The 27,727-nt window shown below is 41.2% G+C and overlaps 1 protein-coding gene across 3 annotated transcripts; it reads left to right on the top strand.

The window, feature by feature from the left end:
• The first annotated feature begins 306 nt into the window (after nucleotides 1–306).
• LOC106603046 (rho GTPase-activating protein 31) lies at nucleotides 307–16,295 on the top strand. 3 transcript variants are annotated; one of them, XM_014196176.2, is made up of 13 exons: nucleotides 307–840; nucleotides 960–1,059; nucleotides 4,332–4,434; nucleotides 4,713–4,857; nucleotides 7,366–7,448; nucleotides 7,549–7,656; nucleotides 7,863–8,002; nucleotides 8,149–8,356; nucleotides 8,715–8,839; nucleotides 11,790–11,846; nucleotides 12,015–12,719; nucleotides 12,882–13,057; nucleotides 13,170–16,295. In XM_014196176.2, exons 2-13 carry the CDS (start codon nucleotides 960–962, stop codon nucleotides 15,288–15,290), a joined length of 4,071 nt encoding a protein of 1,356 aa, XP_014051651.2. In that variant the 5' UTR covers nucleotides 307–840; the 3' UTR covers nucleotides 15,291–16,295. The 3 variants fall into 3 exon arrangements, with proteins under 3 accessions (XP_014051651.2, XP_014051652.2, XP_014051650.2); XM_014196177.2 differs by having other exon boundaries at nucleotides 307–1,059; nucleotides 8,718–8,839; XM_014196175.2 differs by having other exon boundaries at nucleotides 307–1,059.
• Nucleotides 16,296–27,727: the final 11,432 nt, after the last annotated feature.

Here is a 27,727-nt window from a genome sequence, read left to right as displayed (position 1 = left end):
TGGAGCTTCAGTCTGCTTTAGAGGGAAAAGGATTAAACTGCTAAGCAGTCAGTAACAAGAACCATGTGTCCTTTTTCCCAGTTTTCCCATCTGCTCCCTTAAAGCCCTCATTTCACTCTCCCCCACTTCCCTCTTCCTTAAGAACCAGTCTGTTTTTGTTTTCCAAACAAGGCTCTCTGTACAGGAAATTGTGTACTTTGGGAGCATTCAGGAAGGCAGAGAGCAGATTTCCTGTTAGGACCATGGCAACAAAAAAAAGGGTGGATAAAAGGGGTCAGTAATCTCTAAACCAGAGGAGAAAGAGCAGTCAGCTATTCCCCTCCCCTGACTTCACTTCCCTCCCCTTCTCACAGACTTGACATTTCAAATCTCCATACCACGCCAGTGCCACAACTACCATGACCTTCGAAACATGGAAAACTGGAAGCAGAAGGATAAAGAAACAATATTCCTGCGCCTCACTGGGTACATTTCCTCATATACAGAGGAGCCAAAGAACAGGGAGATTGTGTGGACGAGAGGAAAAGAGGAGGAGAGAAAAAAGGCAGAGGGACACTGAGTAAAAAAACGACAGGAAACCAAATAATTCTGGTGCTGTTTTCTGCAAATCCTCCTGAGATAAATCACTTCAGAGGACTGCCATTCCCAATCCACATTTTACAATTATAACTGACAAGGGGTTTTCCCATACATTTTTGTAAGATTGATTGGAAATGTATAAAGCACTACAACTCTGACAGAAAAGTGACGTCTGCTTCATTCTTCTCACAAGGACTTTTCAGTCTCCCACACATTTAGTGTGGTTGATCAAGATGTGAGCGGCTGAATCCTTTTTGGGAGGTTTGTATGGTTTTTACTTCTGGGCTACATCTCACCCCTTTCCCAGGGTCTGTTGGATCAATGGTTGTGTATTTGAGGATTTGTTTGTTCTGAACTTCTGGACTACTAACTGGATCCAGATGAAGAATAAAGGAGCCAAGCAGAGGTCCAAAAAGAAAGGAAGTGAGAATGCATTCGGCTGTGACTTGACAGAACATCTACAGAATTCAGGACAAGACGGTAAACTTGTTTCTTTCAATGTTTATTATGTTGCTTCCCTTTCCTGCTGCTTCCCTTTCCTGCTGCTTCCCTTTTCCAGCAGATTTCAGAAAATGTCATCATGCCCCATAATATTGACCTTATGAATTCTGAGTTACACAGAAACAGAGCCTAATTATTGGCCCATTATTCAACATGTACTAGAGTTATGGAGGAGGCCATTGTCATATTTCATGTTTACAGATTTATTAGACACGTAGTATTAACCAAATAAACAACAAATAATCATAATAATAGTTATGCTAATTGAAAAAATATTAACTCAGTGTGATTGTTACGAAAACACTTTTCCAAATCAACCTACATTGGGAAAAGTTTTTTTTTAGACAAAACAGGTAAGAATTGAACAACTTAGTCTAGATTTTGTTTTTAATTTAGCTACTACAATGTTGATGACAGTTTGCGACAGGATGTGTAATGGTACAGTTGAAGATCCATGCTGTTTTTAACAGTTGTATAGTAGATGATGTAGCGTTTTTAGGTATGTGACACAGATGTATATTGCAATATGGACATCAATGTACATATGTTTTACATTCCATTAAGTCCTTTAGGCTCCCACCGAGTTTTAAATAGGGGATTTGTGAGTTAGGGTGTGGCTCATAGTCTTTTAGTCAACTTCCCCTGCCCACCAAGAGGCCTGTGTCTGGCTCTCTGTCTGAGGATTCTGGGTGGGCAACACTGCTCATAGGGGGGAGTGTCAGCCAACAGATAATATTTTAGACAACAATTGAGGATGGGTGTGTTTACCCAGATAGTATTTGAATGGAGGTAAAATTGTAATATGAAGTGAGGTAATGTGATGTGACCTGGAAACCTTTATTTTGAACAGATTTAACAGATGAGCAGATGTAACAGATTTGATACAGTAGATCTTTGTTACACAATACACATTTTTCTCTGCTACAGGGGAGAAGGTATAAATGACTGTGTATGGTTAATATGATGATACTTTTAGTTTTTATTTGTCAAATGGCATATATAATTACGAGTGGCTTATAATAATATCTGCTTTTGTTGACATGGCACTTTGAGATATCAGCTGTTGTTGAGTTGGTATTGAGGTTGCTGAAATGTCACTAAATCTGTCTGACCCTAGACAGGGAAGACAAAGGATGTGTGTAATTACGTCATTTACACAAACAATTTACCTACGAGGATGTTATTTGATTTAACAATTGTCGTCTAAAATAACAGAATCTTATTCAATAAGCCGTATTCTTGGATTCCTTTTGAATCCTCAAGAAGATTTTCAGGCAAGCAGGAGTTTTCGTTCTGAGAAAATACTCTAAACTCACGGTGACTCAAATCCCATTCAGACCAGCCACCATTTTGACCACAGGCATGTCACTGAGAGTGTCTGTTCAGATGTGTAGTCCCTAAGCAAGCCTCATGTGGGAGAACAGACTTTCATTCATACTGCCCAGGGGAACCTCTGGCTAATACGCTTCAAAGCTCCAAAGATGGAATAAATTGTTTGACATTTGCTTAGCTAATGTTCAGCTGCATATGAGTAATATCAAATCAAATCAAATCAAATTGTATTAGTCAACAGGTGTAGCCCTTTCAGTGAAATGCTTACTTACGAGCCCCCAACCAACAATGCAGTTTTAAGAAATCATCATGTCTATGTGCTTACTGATTTATTGTTCAGGTTTAGTTGTGTTGTTCATGAGATATGCTAAGAGTCTGCAAATGAGGGAAACAATCTGTAAACTGTCATTGATCTATGCCACTGTTCCACTGTAAGTTGTTGAATAGAATGTGCTTACTATATCGCTCTGCATTCTCTGGGGACACGAGAGATTGACCTCCATGCTTGTCATTGTGCGGCTAAAATGTGAAACGATCCACTGTCACTGGGGCACTGGCGAGATGGTTCCTTATCCCCTTGTAAAGAGTTCTGGGAAGGGCCTCATCTAGTGTATCTGTGAAGTGGGGAATGCCTGGTTGCAAAGTGGGAAGGTCTATTTAGCTTAAATTAGTTGAGCTATGAGTCTCAAGTGCTTTCCTTGAGGGATAGAGGAGCTTACAGGAACATTGTGCGCTGTGTATTTCTCGTCTAAGGTTGTTGCATACATTGGTTTGCTGATTTCAGTCCAGAGTGGAACAACTTTGGCAAAAAGAAGTGATCTATATCATAAGGTTTTTCGATTAGCGTAGTAAGGAGGGACACTAACTTCTGTAGTCTACGCCATACCGTGCAAAAGGGGTGCTATACATGTTTCATTTCCAGTTGAAATGTATTTTGAAGATGTTCTTTGATTTACAAGTATTCATTGGTTTGGAAAGCAACCCTACATTCCTCTCAAATACAGCATCGTAGATAACATATTTTAAGAATAGAGACATCCCAGTAGGGAACAGATTTTGGAAAGCAATAGCGAATTGGGTGGTAACATTTGAAAGGCCATTTTCTATTAGAGGAAGTGTCACAAGTAATACCAGCTGCAAGGATTGGGTGTGTCAACCTTCCTCTGAAACAAACAAACCATTTTTAACTTCCTGTGAAATTCCACCTTCTTCACAATCAGCAACCCTATGGAATACAAAGCCAAGCTACAGCGTAAAGTATGTTCAGGATGATTTAAAATAATTAATAAGTACTAATACAATTTATACTAATGGCAATTGGTTTCTCCCAAACTATCCTCCTCACGCTTCTCTGTCCTTTTCTGCCATGGAAAAAAGGGTTGTCTCAAAGAATGAGCCAAAGATCCAGATTCTGGCTCTGTTTATAGTAAATACAGCATTAAACTGACCCTGTCCAGTTCATAGAGGCCCTCTCTGTCCCTCCTCTTTCTGCCTTATGTCAGCAGTTGAAATGGAATGCCAGCATTTTCCCAACTGCTAAAACCCAAGTTGCCACGTTTTCCATCCACCTCCCTAGACTGTAGACATGGCGTTACATTTTAAAATAATATAATGAAAGATATTCAGTTGAACATCATTCCTGCTAAAATGAGAATGTTGCCTCTTATAGAACACCAAAAGATACGTAACTTCGTATGTTATGATTTCTCTCATAAATAACAGCTTATTCACGTACCTTCTTTACAGCATCCATTACAGTTTAATATGACCACCCTATAATATGTTGACCTTCACTCCTCAAAGTCTGTCTGGTGCCAGACTGAACCCCCAAAAGGTTTTTATTTGCTTTTCCATGTGTGTGTGTCCTTTCACGTCGAATGGATGGTTGAAATAATATTTGTTTATCATTCTTTTTTCAGTTCCCCAAGTTTTAAGGACGTGCGCAGAGTTCATTGAGAAACATGGCATTGTGGATGGGATATACAGACTCTCAGGGGTCACCTCCAATATCCAGCGACTCAGGTAACTATTTGAACCACTTACTGTGCCTTCCAAAAGAATTTGGACAGGGAAGTCAACATTTCAGTTTGGGCTCTATGCTAAGCATGTTTGTGTAGTACGTTTATAGATTTAGGCCATTATGAACGTACCATGTCGTACAACTTTAGTTTATTCAATATAAACCCTTAGCAGCCTACATTTCAATCTTACAAAACAACCTGCACATACTAGAGGGATTGTGGAAGCATCATTCGTCTCCAGCTGTATCGATACCCATGTGTTTGTGTGCTTACTTACAGACAGGAATTTTGCACTGAGCTGTGCCCTGACCTCACAAAGGACATGTACCTCCAGGATATCCACTGTGTGGGCTCCTTATGCAAGCTGTACTTCAGGGAGCTACCCAATCCTCTACTCACTTATGAGCTTTACAAGAAATTCACTGTGAGTACTGTTCAAAGAGGCAGGGTTTCTAGCCTGGCGGGTAGGAGCATTGGACCAGTAACCGAAAGGTTGCTGGATCGAATCCCCGAGCTGACAAGGTAAAAATCTGTCGTTAACCCACTGTTCCCTGGGCGCCGATGACGTGGATGTCGATTAAGGCAGCCCCCCCCACACACCTCTCTGATTCAGAGGGGTTGGATTAAATGCGGAAGACACGTTTCAGTTGAATGCATTCGGTTGTTTAACTGACTAGGTATCCCCCTTTCCTTTCTACCTATAAAAATCAAATCAAAATCAAATGCTATTGGTTACATGCGCCGAATACAACAGGTGTAGACTTTACAGTGAAATGCTTAATTAAGAGCCCATTCCCAACAGTGCAGAGTTAAAAAGTAAGACAAATATTTGCTAAAGAAAATAGTAACACAATAAAAACAAGAACGAGGCTATATACAAGGAGCAGCAGTACCGAGTCAATGTGCAGTGGTACGAGGTAGTTGAGGTAATAAAGTATGTACATGTGGCTAAGGGTAAAAATGACTAGGCAATCAGGATATACAGTGCTGTGAAAAAGTATTTTCCCCCTTCCTGATTTCTTATTTTTTTGCACATTTGTCACACTTAAATGTTTCAGATCATCAAACAAATTTAAATATTACACAAAGGTAACCCAAGTAAACACAAAATGCAGTTTTTAAGTGATGATTTTATTTATTAAGGGAAAAAAGCTATCCGAACCTTCATGGCCCTATGTGGAAAAGTAATTGCCCCCTAAACCTAATAACTGGTTGTGCCACCCTCAGCAGCAACAACTGCAATCAAGTTTATGCAATAACTGGCATTGATTCTTTCACATCGCTGTGGAGGAATTTTGGCCCACTCTTCTTTGCAGAATTGTTTTAATTCAGCCACATTGGAGGGTTTTCAAGCATGAACCACCTTTTTAAGGTCACGCCACAGCATCTCAATCGGATTCAAGTCCGGACTTTGACCAGGCCACTCCAAAACCTTCATTTTGTTTTTTTAAGGCGTTCAGAGGTGAACTTGCTGGTGTGTTTTGGATCATTGTCCTGCTGCAGAACCCAAGTGCACTTCAGCTTGAGGTCACGAACTGATGGCCGGACATTCTCCTTCAGGATTTTTTGGTAGATAGCAGAATTCATGGTTCCATCAATCCCAGCAAGTCGTCCAGGTACTGAAGCAGCAAAGCAGCCCCAGACCATCATACTACCACCACCATATTTGACTGTTGGTATGATGTTCTTTTTCTGAAATGCTGTGTTACTTTTACGCCAGATGTAATGGGACGCACACCTTCCAAAAAGTTCAACTTTTCTCTCGTCAGTCCACAGAATATTTTCCCAAAAGTCTTGGGGATCATCAAGATGTTTTTTGCCAAAAATGAGACGAGCCTTTGTTCTTTTTGGTCAGCGGTGGTTTTCGCCATGGAACTCTGCCATGGATGCCATTTTTGCCCAGTCTCTTACTTATGTTTGAGTCATGAACACTGACCTTAACTGAGGCAAGTGAGGCCTGCAGTTCTTTAGATGTTGTCGTGGGTTCTTTTGTGACCTCTTGGATGAGTCATCGCTGTGCTCTTGGGGTAATTTTGGTAGGCCGGTCACTCCTGGGAAGGTTCACCACTGTTCAAAATGTTCTCCATTTGTGGATAATGGCTCTCACCGTGGTTCGCTGGAGTCCCAAAGCTTTAGAAATGGCTTTGTAACCCTTTCCAGACTGATAGATGTCAATTACTTTGTTTCTCATCTGTTCCTGAATTTCTTTGGATCGTGGCATGTCTTGCTTTTTGAGATCTTTTGGCCTACTTCACTTTGTCAGACAGGTTCTATTTAAGTGATTTCATGATTCAACAGGTCTGGCAGTAATCAGGCCTGGGTGTGGCTAGTGAAATTGAACTCAGCTTTCCAAAAAATGTGATTAACCACAGTAAATTCATGATTTAACAAGGGGGGGAAATTACTTTGTCACATAGGGCCATGAAGGATCGGATAGCTTTTTTCCCTTAATAAATAAAATGATCACTTAAAAACGGCATTTTGTGTTTACTTGGGTTATCTTTGTGTAATATTACAATTTGTTTTTGATGATCTGAAACGTTTAAGTGTGACAAATGTGCAAAAAAATAAGAAATCAGGAAGGGGGCAAATAGTTTTTCATAGCACTTTATAATGAACAGAGTAGCAGCAGCGTATGTGTGAACGTGTGTGTATGTGTGAGGTGTCAATATGCATGTGTGTGTGTGTTGTGTGTGAGCATATGTAGTGTGCGTATCTGTGTGTGTTGGAGTGTCAGTGTAGTATGTATGAGTGTGTGGGTAGAGTCTAGTGAGTGTGCATAGAGCCAGTGAAAGTGATTCGGTACAAAACATCTGTAATGTGTCCACTTTGGTCACAAGAATCCCTGTTTGATTTACATGAGAGATTAGTCATTTAAAGAAAGAATGATGTGCAACACTGATAATACTTGTCTTCGTCTTTTACTGTTCAGGAAGCCGTCTCAGTCCAGGAAGATCATGAAAGATTACAGCATATTCAGGATGTCATTAAAGAGCTACCACTCCCCCACTTTAGGTAAAACTCACTTCAGACCTTTGTTTCCCTAGTAAAGGACCTTTCCAACATTTATATGTGGTTTATAAGCTAAAAGAAAGTGTGTGTCCTCTCTCTTCAGGACTCTGGAATATCTTACCAAGCATTTGGCCCACCTGGCCACCTTAAGCCCCCAGACTAACATGCACAGCCGCAACCTGGCGTTGGTATGGGCTCCAAACCTATTGCGGTGAGCTCTACACATATTGTACACAAACCAATATCACCTTATCCAAGAACATACTAAAACAGTTATGTGATAACTACATTTGGTTTGAATTATACCCTATCTGATGCATTATTCCATATGGTAACTCTCAATGGGCAACGGTAAAATCCCTCCTTGGTTGTGACTGAAAGCATTTCTACTTTCTCTCTTGGCTTTGTGTTTTGTAGCTCTAAAGATATTGAAGTTGCCTCCTGCAATGGGGACATGGCTTTCCTGGAGGTGCGGGTACAGCAGTCAGTGGTTGAGTTCATTTTAAATCACACTGAGCAGATCTTCAACCATGCAGCTGTACCAATAAAACCTAAAGGTATGCATGGCACAATGTTTGAAAGTGTGCATTTAGACATTTCATGAATGTTGCCCTCTTGCTTGTGTCATTTATATGGCCATTGGACAATAGATTGTATTTATTGTCATGCCAACAGTAAAAACCTACACAATGTATTATTATAGGACCTGGTTTGATGTGTGGGGAGAAGTATGCCACTTTGCCTATCAGTGGCCAGGGTGGGCCAATGAAGCTGATGAGCCTGGAAGAGGCCCAGGCTCGCTCCCTGAGCCCTAACCATCCAGCACGGAAAGAGCGACAACGGGAGAATAGTCTACCAGATACCAGCACTGCCACGCTATACCATACCGTCATAGACATATCGGATAGCAAGTAAGATGGATGAGGATTCAACTGACTGATTTATTTAGTATACTCAACAAACATGCTTAAAACACAAATCCTCTGGGCTGTCAGACACCTGGATACATTTGGCAGTGAAAACAAATGTAAAAAAATACCTGATCAAACAATGTAGTATACAATAACTCATACACTGTGCAGTGTATGCAGTACAGTGCCTGGCAAATCAGTCTAGGTTGATCGTATGGGTTTAGCTACTGTACCCTTATTGTTACTGCATTGTTTTGCTGTACATACTGCTTTTACTCTTCAATAAACACACTGATTATCAACAAATACAAAACCAAACAGGCCATATTGTTCACAAATGTTTCTCCTTTTCCGTCAGAAGAAAGCTTTCTGGGAAATCCAAAACGTGGAAGTCCATCTTCAACTTGGGCAAGTCTGTGACAGACTCTAAGGGGAAACTGAGCCGGAACGGGAGCGTATTCTTGAGAGCACAGAACATCACAGGTAAAAGCACTTTAATATTTTACTGCAGTGGGCTAAATCAGGGTCAGGGTGATTCTTGGTGGTCTTAAACAAATCTACTTTGAAACAAAAGTATACACCTCATACACATGGTTATGGGCTTTAAAAAAGAAGACATCTGTACCATGTTAGATATAGAGTTGGAATGTATTCAATTTTGAGTTTGCATCCCAATATTACACGTTATATACATCACAGAAGACTGAAATATAACAAAACTGTTTGACATAGAAACACCGGATGTTTTATAATATTTCTTAATTATGAAATTCTGAACAATATTAATAACACTCCACCCATGAGGCCAACGAGGGCGCTTTTGGTCATTGACTGCAGGAAAGGGTTTTAACTGCTAAGGCTAAATGATTTATCATGGAAAACATAGTAGGGGAGAGTGGGGTATGTTGAGCCATTTTTCTTTTTACATTCAGCATAACTGCGTCAATGGAAATATAGTATTATTTCTAGCAAAGAAGTCTACATATATCTCTGGATGTTGTGTATACCTGGAAATAATTTGAAATATTTCAAACATAAGTTTTGAAAACACAGGTTGTCCAAAAAAAAGTTGTCTCTTGACACAAGTTACTACGGGTACAGGGTAAGTTGAGCAGAGGGACAGGGTAAGTTGAGACGCCTTAGTGGGTGATTGTGTGGGGTATGGTGGCCATTGGCTCAGGATGCACTTTCATGCTAGGTTTAGGACCTCATATTGTAGCTATAGAGACCCAGCTGATGTACTAAACAATCTTACAACTATTTACTTTGGTTTAGATACAAGCATCATGAAACCTATAACCAATAAATGTAATAAACTTTGTGAAAATCAGTTTTTGGGACCTAACTTGCTTACCACTTTTTCCATGTGGTTTCATCCTTCACAGACTCCATGAAATGATGGACACTTCTCGAAATATTTAGTCACATTATGCATTTTGTGTATGGTTTCCGAGAAACAAGGGGTGACTCAACTAACCCTTTGGCTCACCTTATCCCACTCTCCCCTACACATTTTATTTCAACCTTATAGTGAATGATCAATGAAAATGAATATCACAGAAATGAACATTCTACTCAAAATAATTGATATTAACAGAACAGGGCTGTGCATATTTTTTGCAGGTGCTCAAAATGAAGGGGGGAAAATATTCATATTTCATATCTCGAAATTCATAACATAGCCTACTAACTGCCTCTGTAGCGATTTGTATTTATATATATTTTTTGCATAGGCCTATTTATTTCTGCAACAACACTCATCACAAATTGTAAGCAAGCTAGTTACAGGACCTCCTAAAGGCATGACTGACATCTGGAAAAAAGGGTGTGCTATCAGTTCATCATTGCTGATTGATGTAAATCTGCTTGTTAGCTAGCTCCACATTGCATTTTTTACTGATTTTGATTTATCTTCAATGCTCTTAAATAATAACTTCATCATTTAATATTCAGAATATTTTAACTCGTGATATACTGTACAGTACAGGCCGGCTAGTGGCTTGTATGGATATTATAGTATATGGTGGTTAGCAAGAGTCCAAACTACCTGTGTTGCTGCTGCCCTGACACACATGTGTAACTCCCGACTGAGGAAGGGATGGAGTTGGGTCGGAGGGTCGTAGATGCAGCCGCTTCTCTCTACTGTGTCTTTCTGCTGCGCATAGGCTGTCAGCCAACCAGACCGAATGCTGATGATGATGTAAATCAAGTGTTATCAAGTGTTATGCTGCAGCCGCTGTGGCAGGACTGTTGACGGCTCATAATAACGGCTGTTAACGTAACAAAATGTGGAAAAAGTCAAGAGGTCTGAATACTTTCCGAAGGCACTGTATCACTAGATTTGATTTATTACAAGATTAAGGGTATACTGTGCAACTTTCATAAGGTCTGGATGCCTTGTATGGAATACTGTATGACAAAAGGAGTCTATATTGAAAACATGCCCATGTCAGAGGAGATACCTATTTAAGCAATCCCTAGCTGCTGGGCTGCTCAGTCCTGGCCCTGGGGGTCTGCTGTACTGTTGGTTGTCACTGTTGGTTGCCTTGGCCTAACATACCTGAAACCAATAATGTATGTTTCACTAAGATCCTAAAGCTGAGTGGGGTGTGTTGGGTTGTGGCGCTGTAGGGCCCGTGGACCCCTAGGGGCAGGACAGGGTGACTCTGCCATATTGTGTGCAAGTAAAAATAGCTTTACAGTACTTTTAGGCCTATGATATGAATTATATGGAGGGTGTACTTTTTCTCTGTGTTAATGTGTAGGTGTATGTGTGTTTAATAAAAACGTTTGTTTTCCCTTGAGACATAAAAAAATGATGGGAAAGAAGCTGCGTTGGGGAGAGAGTAAAGTTATTGACTAGACTGGTGGTGTGCAGGCGGCTTGGGGCAGGTGGGTGGTCTGGCTGAAATTTGATAGAGGATGTCTTCATAAAGACAATCAAAAGTATTTGTACTTTATTTGTAAGAGTTGTTCATTTGTTAGGCTATTGGTTAAAGGAGCAACACAATATTGACTATTGAATTATCATTGATCTAGTTCAGTCTTATCAATCACTTAAACATATTTAATAAGGATCTTTTACCTAGCTTGATGACTGTGGGCATTTTTGCTTACTTTTTGTTGTTCTAAATGATGCTAGAAGGTCCATAGGTCATATTCGATATTGTAGAAATGCAGGAAATGAGCTTTAGATGCCCAAAATAATGGGAGGACCCCCAGATCCCCCGTGGGGTGGGGTATGCAAAATGGTTCAACTTTGAGCACCTCTATCTCCTAAATCATTTGGCATTCAGGTCCAAAAAGTCACTCTCTGACCACTTCATCCATGGGCAGACATGTATGGAAGGTTTTGTTTCAATCAAAAGGGATGCTGTCAGAAATGTATTGAATTCAAATGGATTTACCCCATGACTGCATTCTTGATTCACAGAAAAGGCAGCTATCCGACCAGCTAGAAGCATGGACTCTTTGTGCTCTCTGCCAACAGGTGGGGCTGAATGCACTACATTGCATACAAAAGACTTTTGTCATCGTGAAATCTACTCACAGCAGTTCTCTCCAATAAACAAATCCTCATTGTAGCATTTGCTTTGTAAATAAGGGTGAGAAGATGTGTATCTAACAATTTGTTTCACATTTCATTTCCAACACACAGATGATGACAAGGCAGGAAATTTCAACTCAGCAGGCGAGGCCAACGTTTTCTTTGCACCAGGCATAAAATCCAGAACACTTGGATCTGACTATGACCTCAGTGAACACCAGAGGTGGGAGTTTGAGATTAAGAAATCGAGCGAGGCCACAGGTGGCAGCAGCCCTAACATGAAGAGAAGGGGCTCACCAAGTGTCTCACCACCCCAACAGAAGTCTCTACCTGAACAACTGAAGGTTTTCAAAGGCGATGACCTCAGCAGCTGCCAGCCCACCTCTCCTAAAAACAGGAGGATGCTGTATTCTGGCTCCACCCACAGCAGCACATCCAGGCCCTCCTTCCCAGGAAGCCTCTTCCCTGAGTCCTCCCCTAGGCATCAGCGCAAGGCTCTCAACATATCAGAGCCATTTGCTGTGTCCGTGCCCCTGAGGGTGTCTGCAGTCATCAGCTCCAACAGCACCCCCTGCAGGGCAACATGGAAAGAGAGGCCTGCTGCAGCTGCCCTGAAACCCAGCAGAGAAACCTCCCAGTCAGAGCAGAGTGATAGCAGCGGCAGCTCAAGTTTCAGAGAGCACCCCCTTGTAGAGAGCAGTGTGGGGAGTGAGAGCAGTATTTACAGTAACAGCAGCTCAACCCCTCTGGAAAAGGAGGCGAGAACAGCAGAGGAGAGGAGCAGAGAGGAGGCAGCTTCCAAAAGTGTGCCAGAAGGTAGGACATTTTCACCTGATAACATAGAAAAAAGCCTGTGACTGTGTGTGTGTGTGTGTGCATGTGTGTGCATGCACTCAGATTGAAAACCTGATTATCCTTATTATCCATGGTAACAGCTTCTATTAATAAAAATAATGACATATCTATTCATGTTATTAGTTTCAGGAAGTGAAGGAGAGGTGAAAGAGGTTCAAGAGAAGGTGGAAGCATCTGACCTGAGACAGACCTCCACTCCCAACACAAGAGAGGAAGATAAAGAGAAACAGCAATCTCCTGGGAATCAACTGGACAGCCCGCCAGCACCACAGCTTGAGACAAAAGAACTGACACAACTGGTATGTTTCATCTCCAGTTTAGCTCTGTGCTTCATCACATATAATATACAAAGGATAATACAATGACAATGGCTGTCGCTTTATTAGGGCGATTGTGATTTATGTTTTGCAGGATATGGGATCTCTACCTATCAAGGAAGAACTGTGGTGTGAACTCCATCTTGAGCTGAAAATCACTGAGCCTGAGCTTGACATTATGGAAGAGGAGTTTATGCCTGTTGTTTGTTCCAACAAGAACACTCATGAGGATGTTAAGGCAAAAAGAAGAACCAGTCTTCCAACTCACTCATTATTATATAAGGGACAGCCTTTGATGCCCACCAGGCCAGCATTGACTGATCGAAGTGCTTCTACAGTAGCACATTCAGCAAGAAAGAACTCCTCAGACACACTATTTCCATTTGACAAAACATTACATTTCATGGTTGGCACAGATATGAAAAATACATCTCTACATGCTGCTGACTCAACAGATAACACAGAAAACGAACCACACATTTCCCCAAAATCTAAGCTCACAGAAACAGATAAACCCATCAGCATCAAGCCACGACTTGTGGTTCCTCACCTCGCAGAGCCAAGTTTACATTCTACTCAACAAAGCCAGGTCATAAACCATTTGCAGCCAGGGGACGGCATAACATACATAGGCATGTCTGTAGCAGAGAAAGGAAAAGAGCCATCGTGGAAAAGTAAAAGTCAAGATTGGGTCAAAGGGGTTTTCCATGATGATGGAAAGAATGCTTTGTCAGTTGTCATGGGAGGCATTGAGAGGCTTTCAATATGTTTGGAGGAAAGACCCCACACCTTGGGGCTACCACACCAAGACGATGAGGATGGATGTGGAGGACTTTCCGAATTGGAGGACTTGGAGGAGGAACCTTGGGAGGAGGTCTTCAGCTCCACCAAACAGTGGGTAACCAGTCCTCTTCATTCACCCACATTTAAGGATTTGTTTGGAAAACTAGATGTTTCGTCGTCTTGTTCTGTGGGAGAAGGTTTGAGCTCCAAAGATCTAAACGTTCCTCCTCAATCTAGAGAAGACAAACCAACAAATGGATCATGTCCTGTTAGGAGCATAGAAGTGTTCCCAGGAAATAGCTCTCTAGCATGCAGCGGCAAAACAGAGACCAAAATCACACATCCACTTACGTCACCTGCCAAAACCACCGTGGTCAGTGATGACGCAACGAGACCACACAGAGGGAACAGCTGTATAGCCAAGCAGAAACACACCACTTCCTCCCAGAGATTTCACAGACAGACATCTTATGAAGCATGTTATTCAGAAAAAGCTGTGCAGGACAGTTTTTCAAAACACAGACCCTATTCACTCAATTTGGATTTAGGACTTCGATGCATCAGAGACATTTCCAATCGGCAAAACCTTGAATCAGCTGAGTTGTCCTCCATTCAGAGAGGGGCAGTGACCCCGTCTGGGACCAAATCCAACGGCCTGTCCCAGGAACTGGAGCTGTTCCTGAGCGATCGTCAGGCCCCTGTGCGTCGGAACTCCGCCCCCGTCAGTGTGTCGTCTGTCAGGACGGCCTTCATGATAAAGACTTGCCAGGCCAAAGCCGTGCCTGTCATCCCCCCAAAGGTGCAGTACAGCCACATACCTCATCCCACGAACAATGACGAAGGAAATGAAGCAGAGAAAGAACTCACAAAAACCAGGGGAGAGAAACTAGATACTGCACCTCTTCTTCCATCTATCAGGGATCTAAAGGAGGAGTTGGAGAATAAGGAGCCAGCCCCCAAATCCCAAATAAGGCAGCCCATTGCAGAGAAATCTACAGAGACTAATAAAACTACAGCTACTTCAGACCCCCCGGTGCTGAGGAGGAAACGCTCCTCCAATGCAGAGGCCTTTGCTGATTGTCCAAGACCTGAACGGTCCACTGTTCTACAAAGACCGTCCTTTAGGAACCGCCAGAGACCACAGAGCCTCATCTTGTTCAGTCCACCCTTCCCCATCATGGATTACCCACCGCTAGGGGATGATGGCAAGCTCCTCTTCTCGCCCATCAGAAGTCCAACTGAAACATCAGCACTCGATGTCTTTTCTAAAGAGATGGCAGAGAATCTCAGGACCCCAGAGGGGGTGACCCTGCGGAACAAAATGACAATACCCAAGAGTGGACAGAGGCTGGAGACCTCGACCAGCTGCTTTTATCAGCCACAGAGGAGGTCCATGATATTTGACAACAGGAGCCACAGGCAGATTGAATGAGACACTGGACAGTTTAACCAGTTTCCTAACACTACTCTGGTTATCCTTCTGCTCATCGTCCCTGTTCTTGGACTTATGTAAATTATTTGAGCAATATTGGGCCTATAATTCTACCTTTGATATGAAACTATTCTGGGAAATTAACCGTTTATTTGTTTCCAATGCTCCTACAATCACCTCTCTGTCCTGCACTAAAATAAGTATTCTTGACTAGTGGTGAAGATTTTAGTCCAAATCATATGCAGTAATGATCAATTAATATTCAAATTATATATTTTTTATTCAAATGTTAGACATGTTTGTAATATGCATATGAAGGATAGACAGCCAAAGAAAGGAAAATGTTACATCGACCCATAGTGCCATTGGTATTTGAGAAAATGTCTTTTACTAGTTTGCATGTCATCATTGGTAATCACAAGATTGCCTTTTTGCCAAAGAGAGTTGTACCTTCAGTGATCGCTGCTTTGATTTTATTTCTACCTTTTTTCTTACATATTTTGTGAACTGAATAATGACTTCATACAGTATGAACCCACTGGCGCCCAGCTATTGTCGCTGTGATCAGCTTTTATCCTGACATAGTATCAGGATAGTGTTTTTCCAACATTCTAAGTAATGAGAACAGGAGAAAGCGGCTACTTTACTTGTAATTGTATTATAGACACTAATGGTATTTATTTATCCAATTATGAATCTATAGATAGTCATTAACATACTTGACCAATTATTTGTTGTTGTTGTTTTTATTTGGCTTCAATTCTAGTAGCCAGACATTACTTCACCAATTCTATATTGTGTAATGTTACCAATAGTTATACTGGTATGTGTTACCAGTGCTACCAGGGATTGATCAAAACTGACATAGTTGGTGTTCTCTTAATTGGACTGTAAAGTAATGTTTTGGTAAAGTTTTAGGATGAGGAGGACAGATGACAAAAATACCTAATGTAAAGTGACTGTTGTGATGAAAACAGGCTTTGATGAGAAATGTTTGTGTTTTAATGAAAAGGAAGTGAGAGAAATGGATGTGCTGACACTTGTATTTGTGTATGATACAAGTGCAGATTGTAAAAGAGAGGACTCAAACACTATGCTTTAAATGTTGCGAAGAGTTAAACGAATATCAGAAGAGGGATGCTGGTTGTTTGCAGCTGTATTGACATAATACTACATTTGTGACCTGTACAATTCTGTATGGACCAAAATTGGATGTATTGTGTATAGCCACAGAAAGATATGAAAATGAAAAATACACGTATAGGCTTAACATATTTTCTAGGAATTTGTTCATAGAATGATTTGTCGTAATGATTTATTTGAAAAAAAAGCATGAGCTGGCGTACACCCAGAGAAATTGATTTAGTTTAGAGGTGCTGACTAACTGCAAATAATCTGTAAGCTATAAAAATAAAGAGAGTCGCACACTGTATATATATATAAACTCCCAGTAATTTATTGGGTAAAACACCAATGTTTCGGCATCACTGTGACTTCTTTATTTTTATATGTTACAGTTTATAATGATTTATTTACAACATAGTCAAAAGTTTGGACACACCTACTCATTCAAGGGTTTTTCTTTATTTGTGCACTATTTTCTACACTGTAGAATAATAGTGAAGACATCAAAACTATAAAATAACACATATGGAATCATGTAGTAATAAAAAAAAGTGTTAAACAAATCAAAATACTTTTTTTGTATTTATTGGTTCTCTTAATTTTGATAAGAGAGATGAAAATGTATTGAATTTAAGGTTATTTATTGAACAAAAAAGGTAAATATTTGTATTACTTCCTTACTGGTAGCTCTGCACTGAAGTTTATTTGGAACATTCTTTGTCATCCTCAGAAATCCGACTCAGTGTAGTGGAAAATTACTCCCAATATCACAAAGAACTGCAGGAAAACAAAGATCTAATTCTCCATTATGTTGCTATTTTCGGCTTTTCCTCAAAACATTTAAGTGGCATTTTAAGTAATGCCATTTTACAATATTTGGGCCTATTTGCTAAAATTAAACTGATTTTGATTAATGCATACATTGTCTCAATGCAAGAGCAACTACAGTGCCTTCAGAAAGGACTTGGATTTTGTGTTACATCCTGAATTAAAAATGGATGAAAAATATTATTTTCTCACACATCTACCCATAATGACAACGTGAAAACATGTTTTTAGAAATGCTTGAAAATGTATTGAAAATGAAATACAGAAATATCTGATTTACATAAGTATTCACACCCCTGAGTCAAAACTTTGTAGAAGAATCTTTGGCGGCGATAACAGCTGTGAGTTTTTTTGTGTCTCTAAGAGCTTTGCACACCAGGATTGTACAACATTTGTCCATGACTCTTTTCAAAATGATTCAAGCTCTGTTAAATTGATGGTTGATCATTGCTAGACAATCATTTTCAGGTCTTGCCATAGATTATCAAGCCGATTTAAGTCAAAACTAACTTGGCCACTCAGGAACATTGTGTCGTCTTGGTAAACAACTCCAGTGTAGATTTTGCCATGTGTTTTAGGTTATTGTCCTACTGAAAGGTGAATTTGTTTCCCAGTAGACTGAACCAGGTTTTACCTCTAGGATTTTCCTGTGCTTATAGCTGTATTTTGTTTATTTTTATCCTAAAAAACTCCCTAGTCCTTGTCAATGACAAGCATACCTATAACATAATGCAGCCACCACCATGCTTGAAAATATGAAGAGTGGTACTCAGTGATGTGTTGGATTTGCCCAAAACAACGCTTTGTATTCAGGACAAAATGTTTTTGCAGTATTACGTAAGTGCTTTGTTGCAAACAGAATGCATGTTTTGGAATATTTTTATTCTGTACCGGCTTCCTTATTTTCACTCTGTCATTTAGGTTAGTATTGTGGAGTAACTACAATGTTGTTGATCCATCCTCAGTTTTCTCCTATCACAGCCAATAAACTCTGTAACTGTTTTAATGTCGCCGTTGGCCTCATGGTGAAATTCCATAGCGGTTTCCTTCCTCTCCGGCAACTGAGTTAGGAAGGACACCTGTATTTTTGTAGTGACTGGGTGTATTGATACACCATCCAAAGCCTAATTAATAACTTCACCATGCTCAAAGGGATATTCAGCGTCTGCTTTTTAAAACATTTCTACACATCTGCCTATCGGTGCCCTTCTTTGCAAAACATTGAATAACCTCCTTGGTCTTTATGGTTGAAATTCACTACTTGATTGAGGGACCTTACAGATAATTTGTATGTGTGGGGTACAGAGATTGGGTAGTTATTAAATTATTGAACATGGGAAGAGTCCATGCAACTTATTATTTGATTTGTTAAGTACATTTTTACTCCTGAATTTATTTAGGCTTGCCATAACAAAGGGTTGAATACTTATTGACTCAAGACGTTTCAGTTGTACATTTTTATTCATTTAAAAAAAATTCTACAAAGACAATTACACTTTGACATTATGTGGTATTGTGTGTAGATCAGTGACACAAAATCTCAATTTAGTCAATGTTAAATTCAGGCTGTAACACAATAAAATGTGAAAAAAGTAAAGGGGTGTGAATACTTTCTGAAAGCAATGTATATTTCTTCTGCAGTGAAGATTTGTTTGAATACTATTGCATGCAAAAAAAACATTTTATGATTATGGAAGTTGATGCAATGCATTCTGTACTCACTGTCCAACACAATATGGCGAATCCAAACCAAGAGACTCCAGAGCAGTGTCTGATCAAAGGACCAGCAATGTAATCATAACAACCTGAAAATAAAGATTACATTTTTTATTAGAGCACTGTACTGTTTCATGCAACAGAACCCCTCTAGTCATTTCCATAATGTTACCACACATTAGTCAGATCTAAACTGGAAAACAGTGCAAAAAATAAAGGTTCTTCAATGGTTCCGTGGTTCTTTAGTGTCCGTTGGGATTCCTGGAATAACTATTCGCCAATAAATCTTAGAAGTATCATAAAGGTTCTCTTGGAGTGACAAAAAGCTTATTGAAAAGCAGGTGAGCTGCGCACGTGACATCTTTGCGATCGAAAATGCACTATTTTCAAACAGTCTAGGCAAAAAAATGACATCATATGCGAACATCTTTGCCAGAGGCAAGCAAGTCCACGTGCCAATGTACCAACGATCTCGGGAAGTCACTTTCTATTTCTAACAATATTACGGATGTGTATAATGAGCAATTAGATATGTATTTTCACGGTAGCTTGACATTATCTATCACTCTAGCAATCCAAAGATAGCTAGCTAGCATTGAAAGTATTTCGCTAGCTACTGCTAGCCAGCTAGCAACTAAAGGGGCGTCTTGCACCCCAAAAATATGAGGGCACAAACTATGTGAGGATGGCTGGGCGGGGGGGGGTTCTACTAAGCTAACATATGGAATTTTTTTAAGATGGTCATACCATTTAGCTATTTTATTTGGAATTGTAGGACCCCTTTCGGTATCATAAAATATATTTACAAATTCTTTTATTAAATATTGAATTTGACATTTACTACTATAGCCAATAGAAATACATTGAATAACACATTTATAAATGGCAAAAAGACAGTCAAACAATTTATAATAAGGAATAAGGTTTTGAAGTGTCTGTCCTATATCTAATAAATATTTACGTTTTTTTTGGATACATATTTAATGTTGGCACTTATTTTTGTTGGCACAAAACTACCTCCCTACTTTCATTCGTTTGTATGTGTTACCTTCAGATGAGTGCCGTGACACTCGGGGTCGTAGAGAAAAATGGGCATGACGTCTCTGCTAGTTAGCTAGGGAAACCTTTGGCTTTGCCCTTTTGGGGGGTTTGTGGGGCAAGAATGAGAAGTTGGTGAACACTTCTGTGTGGGAATGGACAAAGTCATATTTGAAAATTACCTGTGCATGCAGGAAAGGGCTGACCTCCATTTTGCAGGCCTCTACATCGCTGATGGCTCCCATAGTGTCCTGCTGACAGCACTGTCTCTAGGCCAAGGATAATCAGCATCTGTGTTCTGCAGCCTGAAGTGGGACTCACACTTCACCCAGTCCTCTGACCCATACAGTCCACAATACTTAGACTACAAGAGGAGCACTCTGGTAACTAAAACACTTCAGTTAATAGAGTTTATTCAGAAGTTTATACAGTTCTGACTAGAGAGAGTGAGTACAGCTACGACCGGAAGTCGACCGTAGCAGGTTAATTTATGCTGCAGGTTAGGTTAATTAACGTGGCAGGTTAGGAGATTTAGGTTAAAGTTAGGAAAAGGGTAAGTGTTTGCTTAAATGCTCTCCTTACCTGCTACGAAAAGCCACTTCCGTTAGTAGCTGTACTCCCTCTAGTCACCTGGTCCTAACATGCATCCTTTGTCCTGATCTTTTCCACATTCTGATTGTGCCCACATTTTCTGAAAGGTGCAGATGATTAAAGATGCATTGTGATCTGATTGTGATCAGATTTTCCTGACCACCTCTGGAGTTAATCAGGCATGCATTGTATCTGGAATATAGACAGTGAAACCATTTAAATCATAATTATCCCGCAATCTCAGTATGACTCCCTGATAAAATAGAGGTTCAATAAAAATGGACAGGTGGCACCATTGACTTATGGCATCAATATGTGTCTTTAAATAAATAAATACTATTTTGAAAGAATAGGTCACTGGCCTACACACAATACCATATAATGTCAAAGTGGAATTATGTTTGACATTTTTACAAAATTAATTCAAAATGAAAAGCTTGTCTTGAGTCAATAAGTATTCAACCCCTTTGTTATTGGCAAGCCTAAATAATTTCAAACACAGATTTAACCTCAAAGACCATTGAGGTTTTCCAATGCCTCGCAAAGGGCACCTATTGGTAGATGGGTAAAATAAAACAAAGCAGACATTAAATGTCCCTTTGAGCATGGTGAAGTTACTAATTATACTTTGGATGGTGTATCAATACATCCAGTCAATACAAATATACAATTTCCAGAGAGGAAGGAAACCACTCAGGGATTTCACCATGAGGCCAATGGTGACTTTAGAACAGTTTCAGACATTGTAGTTACTGAGTGACGATTTTAGCATGAAAATCTTGGTGTGGCAAACTAAAACACCTTTGTTTTATGCCAGCAAACCTACTACACAACACAATACTAAACAATACATGAATTGCACTATAACGGTGACAAATGGTGCCCACACACTGTTAGAGCCTACAGTACATAAAGCTGTCCCAACAGCAGAGTCCCAACACCTTACCACTGCTACATCTTGCTATCAGTGGAGCCTTATCTGGCAGTGAAACATTTCATTCAGCCTCATTTCCTCAGGGTGTCACTGACCAATGCTTGAAAGACTGCTGGTGAGTTCAATAATCCAAAGGGCATGACTAAATACTCATTGTAGCCATTAGGGGTGTTAATGGGTGTTACCCACTAAGAAGAAGCCTGTACCAGCAGGAGATGTAGAGTGGCGAATGAAACCTGCCTCCAGCGACTCCTGGATGTAACTATCCATGACTGCTGCTTCAGGGGTTGAAAGGGAATACAGACGACCCCGGGGAGGTGTGGCGCCGGGTAGGAATTTTATGGCACAGTCGTAAGGACAATGAGGGGAAAGGGTGGCGGCCTACCTCTTACTGAAGGCCTCCCAGAGGTCGAAGTATTTGGGAGGGAGAGCGGAAAAGTCTTGGTCTTCAAGGGATGCAGGAGGACACGGCAAGGCTCTTGGTGAGGGTCTTAGACATTTAGTCTGGCAGTCCTTACCCCAGTCTAGTAGGTGTCCCGTGGACCAAGAAACTAGTGGGTACTAGCCAAGGGTACCCTAGGATAAGGGGGTTCTCGGGAGCAGTGATCAACAGAAAACTAAGAGTCTCAGAGTGGTTCACCCCAACCTGCAGTAGAATGGGCTTGGTCTGATATTCCACCTGACCGGAGCCAATTGGGCGTCGACCGAGGGCTTGAATCTGCAGAGGGATGGTACATTTCACGCAGGGGATCTGTAACTCTGGCAAAGTCTTAATCAATGAAATTATCAGCGGCCCCAGAGTCCACAAAGGCTTGAATCTAGTGCTGACGGTTGTCCCAGTGGAGGGTTGAGGGTAGTAACAGACGGTGACTGGGTCGCCGGGAGGTAACTGCACAGCTCATCAGGGTCTCCACCTGTCCTGGCAAGCCCTGGAATTTCCCATAGGTAGCACGGAGATGGCCAAGACCTCCGCCGTAGAGGCAGCAGCCTTCGTGCATGCGCATGTCACGCTCCTGTGGGCTCAGACGTGTGTGACCCAGCTGCATGGGATCATCCATGCTGGGCTCAGTGGGCTTGGGGTGCTCAGGAAACCGGAATGCTGGAGTGGTGTCAAAAGAGCGCTGTCTCACCCGTTCCCGGATGTGGTTGTCAATCCTGATTTCCAGCGTTATCAGGGACTCGAGGTCCTCTCCCAGTTCCTGACCGGCCAGTTCATCTTTGATGGAGTTAGACAGACCCTGGTGGAAAACGGTAACCAGTGCCTCTGTATTCCACTCACTCTCGGCGGCAAGGGTGCGGAACTCAATGGCGAAGTCAGCCACTGGTCTGGCCCCTTGGCGGAGTTTGAACAGTCGGCTGGCCGCTTCTCGTCAGCCTACTGGGTGGTCGAAGACTCATCGCAGCTCGGCAGTGAAGGCTAATATGGAGCTACAGGACAGTGGCTGCTGTTCCCACACTGCCTTTGCCCACGTCAGGGCCTTGCCCGAGAGTAGAGAGATGATGTAGGCAATTATGGCCCAATCGGTGTGGAACGAAGAGGACTGTAGCTCGAACACCAGAGAACACTGAGTGAGGAACCCCTTGCATCCTCCCGGTTGGCCGTCATACTGCTCGGGGCCTGGGATCTTCGGTTCCCGGTGCAGGTTCCCTGGAGGAACCACTACGACGTTTGTAGCACTGGGCGATGAGACCTGGGCATTGGCTCCTCCTGGGTTGGGGGCGTGCCGTGGTTGGAGGGACTCGGCAAGCGCCAGAAGGGTCCGGGAGATTTGGGAGAGCTGTTCTTGCTGCCGTCCTAACAGTGCTCCTTGAGGGGCTACCACATTCCGGATCTGGGTGATATCTGCTAGGTCCATGTTGTGGCAGAAGCTTGCTGTGACGTGGTAAGGTTGGACCCAGGTGCAGAGAAGAGACCAGATGAGGAATCATTGGTTAATGATAAACATAATACTTTACTGAGAAACAGTAGCCACAGGATCACAGTACACTTGAAAAAACAACAAACACTAAGTCTCGAAAACTCACTCAGGAAACAAACGCACACGGTAGACAATTCAAGCTTCTGCAAAGGATCACAGAAAACACACCTCAAAACACAACAGGGACACAATCATGAAATAATAAGACACCTGAGGCCTATAAAAGTCTCTAGGGTGGTTTCTGTCGCCCTCTGGTGCCAGGAGGAACCATGACAGTCCCTACGATTGACAGAACACTGAGCCAATCACGGCGCAACTACAGAACATTACCAACCCCTACGCTCTATTTTCCGCTGGCTTCCTCACCACCACATAAAGCACTGAGCTAGGTTGAAACACCTGCATTTTGGAGCTGCCTTACTCAATTAAGCAAAAAACAGACCATGTTTGTATGCGGCTTTATTAACTCAATGATATGAAAAAAAATTGTTTATATTGTTTGCAAACTGATATGTGACATGCAAAACAGGCATCCCCCTCAAAAACAATACAAATATATGTATATACACTACCGTTCAAAAGTTTGGGGTCACTTAGAAATGTCCTTGTTTTTGAAAGAAAAGCACATTTTTGGTCCATTAAAATAACATCACATTGTTCAGAAATACAGTGTAGACATTGTTAATGTCGTAAATGACTATTGTAGCTGGAAACGGCTGATTGTGAATGGAAAATCTACATAGGCGTACAGAGGCCCATTATCAGCAACCATCACTCCTGTAATCCAATGGCATGTTGTGTTAGCTAATCCAAGTTTTGAATTTAAAAGGCTAATTGATCATTAGAAAGCCCTTTTGCAATTATGTTAGCACTGCTGAAAACTGTTGTCCTGATTAAAGAAGAAATAAAACTGGCCTTTAGACTAGTTGAGTATTTGGAGCGTCAGCATTTGTGGGTTCGATTACAGGCTCAAAATGGCCAGAAACAAAGAACTTTCTTCTGAAACTCGTCAGTCTATTCTTGTTCTGAGAAATGAAGGCTATTCTATGTGAGCAATTGCCAAGAAACTGAAGATCTCGTACAACGCTGTGTACTACTCCCTTCACAGAACAGTGCAAACTGGCTCTAACCAGAATAGAAAGAGGAGTGGGAGGCCCTGGTGCACAACTGAGCAAGAGGATAAATACATTAGAGAGTCTAGTTTGAGAAACAGACGCCTCACAAGTCCTCAACTGGCAGCTTCATTAAATAGTACCCGCAAAACACCAGTCTCAACGTCAACAGTGAAGAGGTGACTCCGGGATGCTGGCCTTCTAGGCAGAGTTGCAAAGAAAAAGCCATATCTCAGACTGGCCAATAAAAATAGAAGATTAAGATGGACAAAAGAACACAGACACTGGACAGAGGAAGATTAGAATAAAGTGTTATGGACAGACGAATCTAAGTTTCATTCAAGGATCACGAAGAAGAACATTTGTGAGACGCTGAAAAGATGATCGAGGAGTGCTTGACGCCATCTGTCAAGCATGGTGGAGGCAATGTAATGGTCTAGGGGTGCTTTGGTGGTGGTAAAGTGGGAGATTTGTGCAGGGTAAAAGGGATCTTGAAGAAGGAAAGCTATCACTCTATTTTGCAACGCCATGCCACACCCTGTGGACGGCACTTAATTGGAGCCAATTTCCTCCTACGAGAGGACAATGACCCAAAGCACAGCTCCAAACTATGCAATAACTATTTAGGGAAGAAGCAGTCAGCTGGTATTCTGTCTATAATGGAGTGGCCAGCACAGTCACCAGATCTCAACCCTATTGAGCTGTTGTGGGAGCAGCTTGACCGTATGGATACGTAAGAAGTGCCCATCAAGCCAATCCAACTTGTGGGAGGTGCTTCAGGAAGCATGGGGTGAAACCTCTTCAGATTACCTCAACAAATTGACAACTACAATGCCAAAGGTCTGCAAGGCTGTAATTGCTGCAAATGGAGGATTCGTTGACGAATGCAAAGTTTGAAGGACACAATTATTATTTCAATAAAAAATCATTATTATTAACCTTGTCAACGTCTTGACTATATTTCCTATTCATTTTGCAACTCATTTCATGTATTTTTCATGGAAAACAAACACTAAAGTAATACTGCAAAAAATCTGGCCCACGCAATTAACTTTTTGTCCTGAATACAAAGTGTTATGTTTAGGGAAAATCCAATTCAACACATTACTGACTCATGTTATGGGTTTGTTTGTAATTGTTATGGACTGAGGAGTTTTTCAGTATAAAAAATAAACTGAATGGAGCTAACCGCAGGCAAAATCCTAGAGGAAAACCTGGTTCAGTCTGCTTTCCACCAAACACTGGGAGATGAATTCACCTTTCAGCAGGGCAATAACCTAAAACACAAGGCGACAATAACCTAAAACACAAGGCCAAATCTACACTGGAGTTGGTTACCAAGAAGACAGTGAATGTTCCTGAGTGGCCGAGTTACAGTTTTGACTTAAATCTGCTTCAAAATCTATGGCAAACTTAAAAATGGTTGTCTAGCAATGATCAACACCCAATTTTATAGAGCTTGAAGACTTTTCAAAAGAATAATGGAAAAATATTGTACCATCCAGCTCTTAGAGACTTACCCAGAAAACCCACTGCTGTAATTGCTGCCAAATGTGATTCTAACATGTATTGACTCAGGGGTGTGAATACTTATTTAAATTAGATATTTCTGTATTTCATTTTCAATTAAAATTTCAATAAACATGTTTTCACTTTGTCATTAAGGGGTATTGTGTGAGATATTCTTTATCCGTTTTGAATTCAGGCTGTGTAACTGTCGGGTTCACCTTGGGGTAATGATACCAAATGTTTGATGTATTATAATAATTGATTATGCCTATGTTGTATTAATATAAGGGGAGGGGTTATAAGACCCCTCCCTCCTTACATTTATAAGGTCCTAGACTACAGATTAGCAATATTTATATTCATTATAAAGGTTTAATATTGTTCCACAGTTTCTTCTAGTCACTGCCTCTTATAAAGAAACGGTCAGAGAAATGTGTGACTGTGAGACAGAACTCTGCAGGGGAGTGTAAGAGATAAGAGACTAGTCAGACATTCCACTATAAATCAATGTGGGAGTGGATATTTACTGCTGAGCTTTTAGATAACACTGAAACTCTTGTTTATATAGCTGTATAGGCATGGGTTTGGTCTCATGAGTAGAAGGTAATCACGTAGGCAGTGACATCACTAAGATATGACTGTAGGCATAATAAAACACCTCGGACCCTTTTCTATTTTGCAGAACTTACTCAGAAACATGCGTGCTATGTTCCTGTTGTCAACTTCTGTCTGCAATTGCATTAATAAAGGGTTTTGAATGATTTAATTAAAGATATTGTCTGAATTTCACCAATGAGCCAATGATTGACAAGAAACAAGGAACGAACCCCAATATAATGAAGATGCAGGGAGTCAGGAAGCAGGTGCAGATGGTGAGTTTAATAATAAAGAACATGGAGCGTTACAAAACAAGAGAAGTGTCTGGACATGAAAACAGAACCAATACTGCCTGATGACTGTCTTTTTCTTCTTCGATGAGGTTTAACGGCGGTTGGCATCCAATAAATGTTGCATTACCGTCACCTACTAGACTGGAGTATAACTCCATTATACTTTGCTTGAAAAAATTCATAAATAAACAAATACCCTACCATCTAACACAAAACAAAAATCATAAAAAAGAACACCACCCTCTCTCGCACGGGACATTTCTGATCCCCAGCCCCATGGGCACCCCTACAATTAACACCACTACTTTCCCCAATGCTACACATTCCTTTGTCTCATGCCCTTCTGCACACATCTCACACCTAGGAGCCTCCCTCCCACACACTGCTGCCATATGCCCATAAGCTTGACACCTGTAACAACGTAATGTATTCGGCTCAAAAGCTCGTACAGGATAACTTATATATCCTAACATCACTTTGTCGGGCAAAGAATCAACATTAAAACTCAAAAGAACAATGACTTCTGTTTCACCACTAACGCCGCTCTGTCTGCGTCGCACCAAACGACGAGCATCACAAACATCAGGAATCTTCCCTTCAGTTGGTCAACTTTTACTGCTACCCCAGTAGTCACTCCTTTCAATGGCGCCCTTTTCTTGAGAGCAAAACAATTCACATGTCTTGCCCCCATTCGTTTAACGCAGAGTGCCTTCTCCCTCTGTCCAGCAGAAACACAAACAATTATCACAAGACCACTTCTGGTTACCCTCACCGA

This window comes from Salmo salar, chromosome ssa04, assembly GCF_905237065.1.
Source record: "Salmo salar chromosome ssa04, Ssal_v3.1, whole genome shotgun sequence".
Lineage (NCBI taxonomy): Eukaryota > Metazoa > Chordata > Actinopteri > Salmoniformes > Salmonidae > Salmo > Salmo salar.
The sequence above is the reverse complement of the archived record's forward strand: the minus strand, read 5'-3'. Positions and strand labels throughout refer to the sequence as shown.

Bases quoted from the DNA above. Each gene is read 5' to 3' on its own strand.
- LOC106603046 (XM_014196176.2), top strand. From the start codon at position 960: ATGAAGAATAAAGGAGCCAAGCAGAGGTCCAAAAAGAAAGGAAGTGAG. The intron at 8,003-8,148 runs GTATGCATGGCA...GTATTATTATAG, and splicing joins TGTACCAATAAAACCTAAAG to GACCTGGTTTGATGTGTGGG. The intron at 13,058-13,169 runs GTATGTTTCATC...TATGTTTTGCAG, and splicing joins CAAAAGAACTGACACAACTG to GATATGGGATCTCTACCTAT.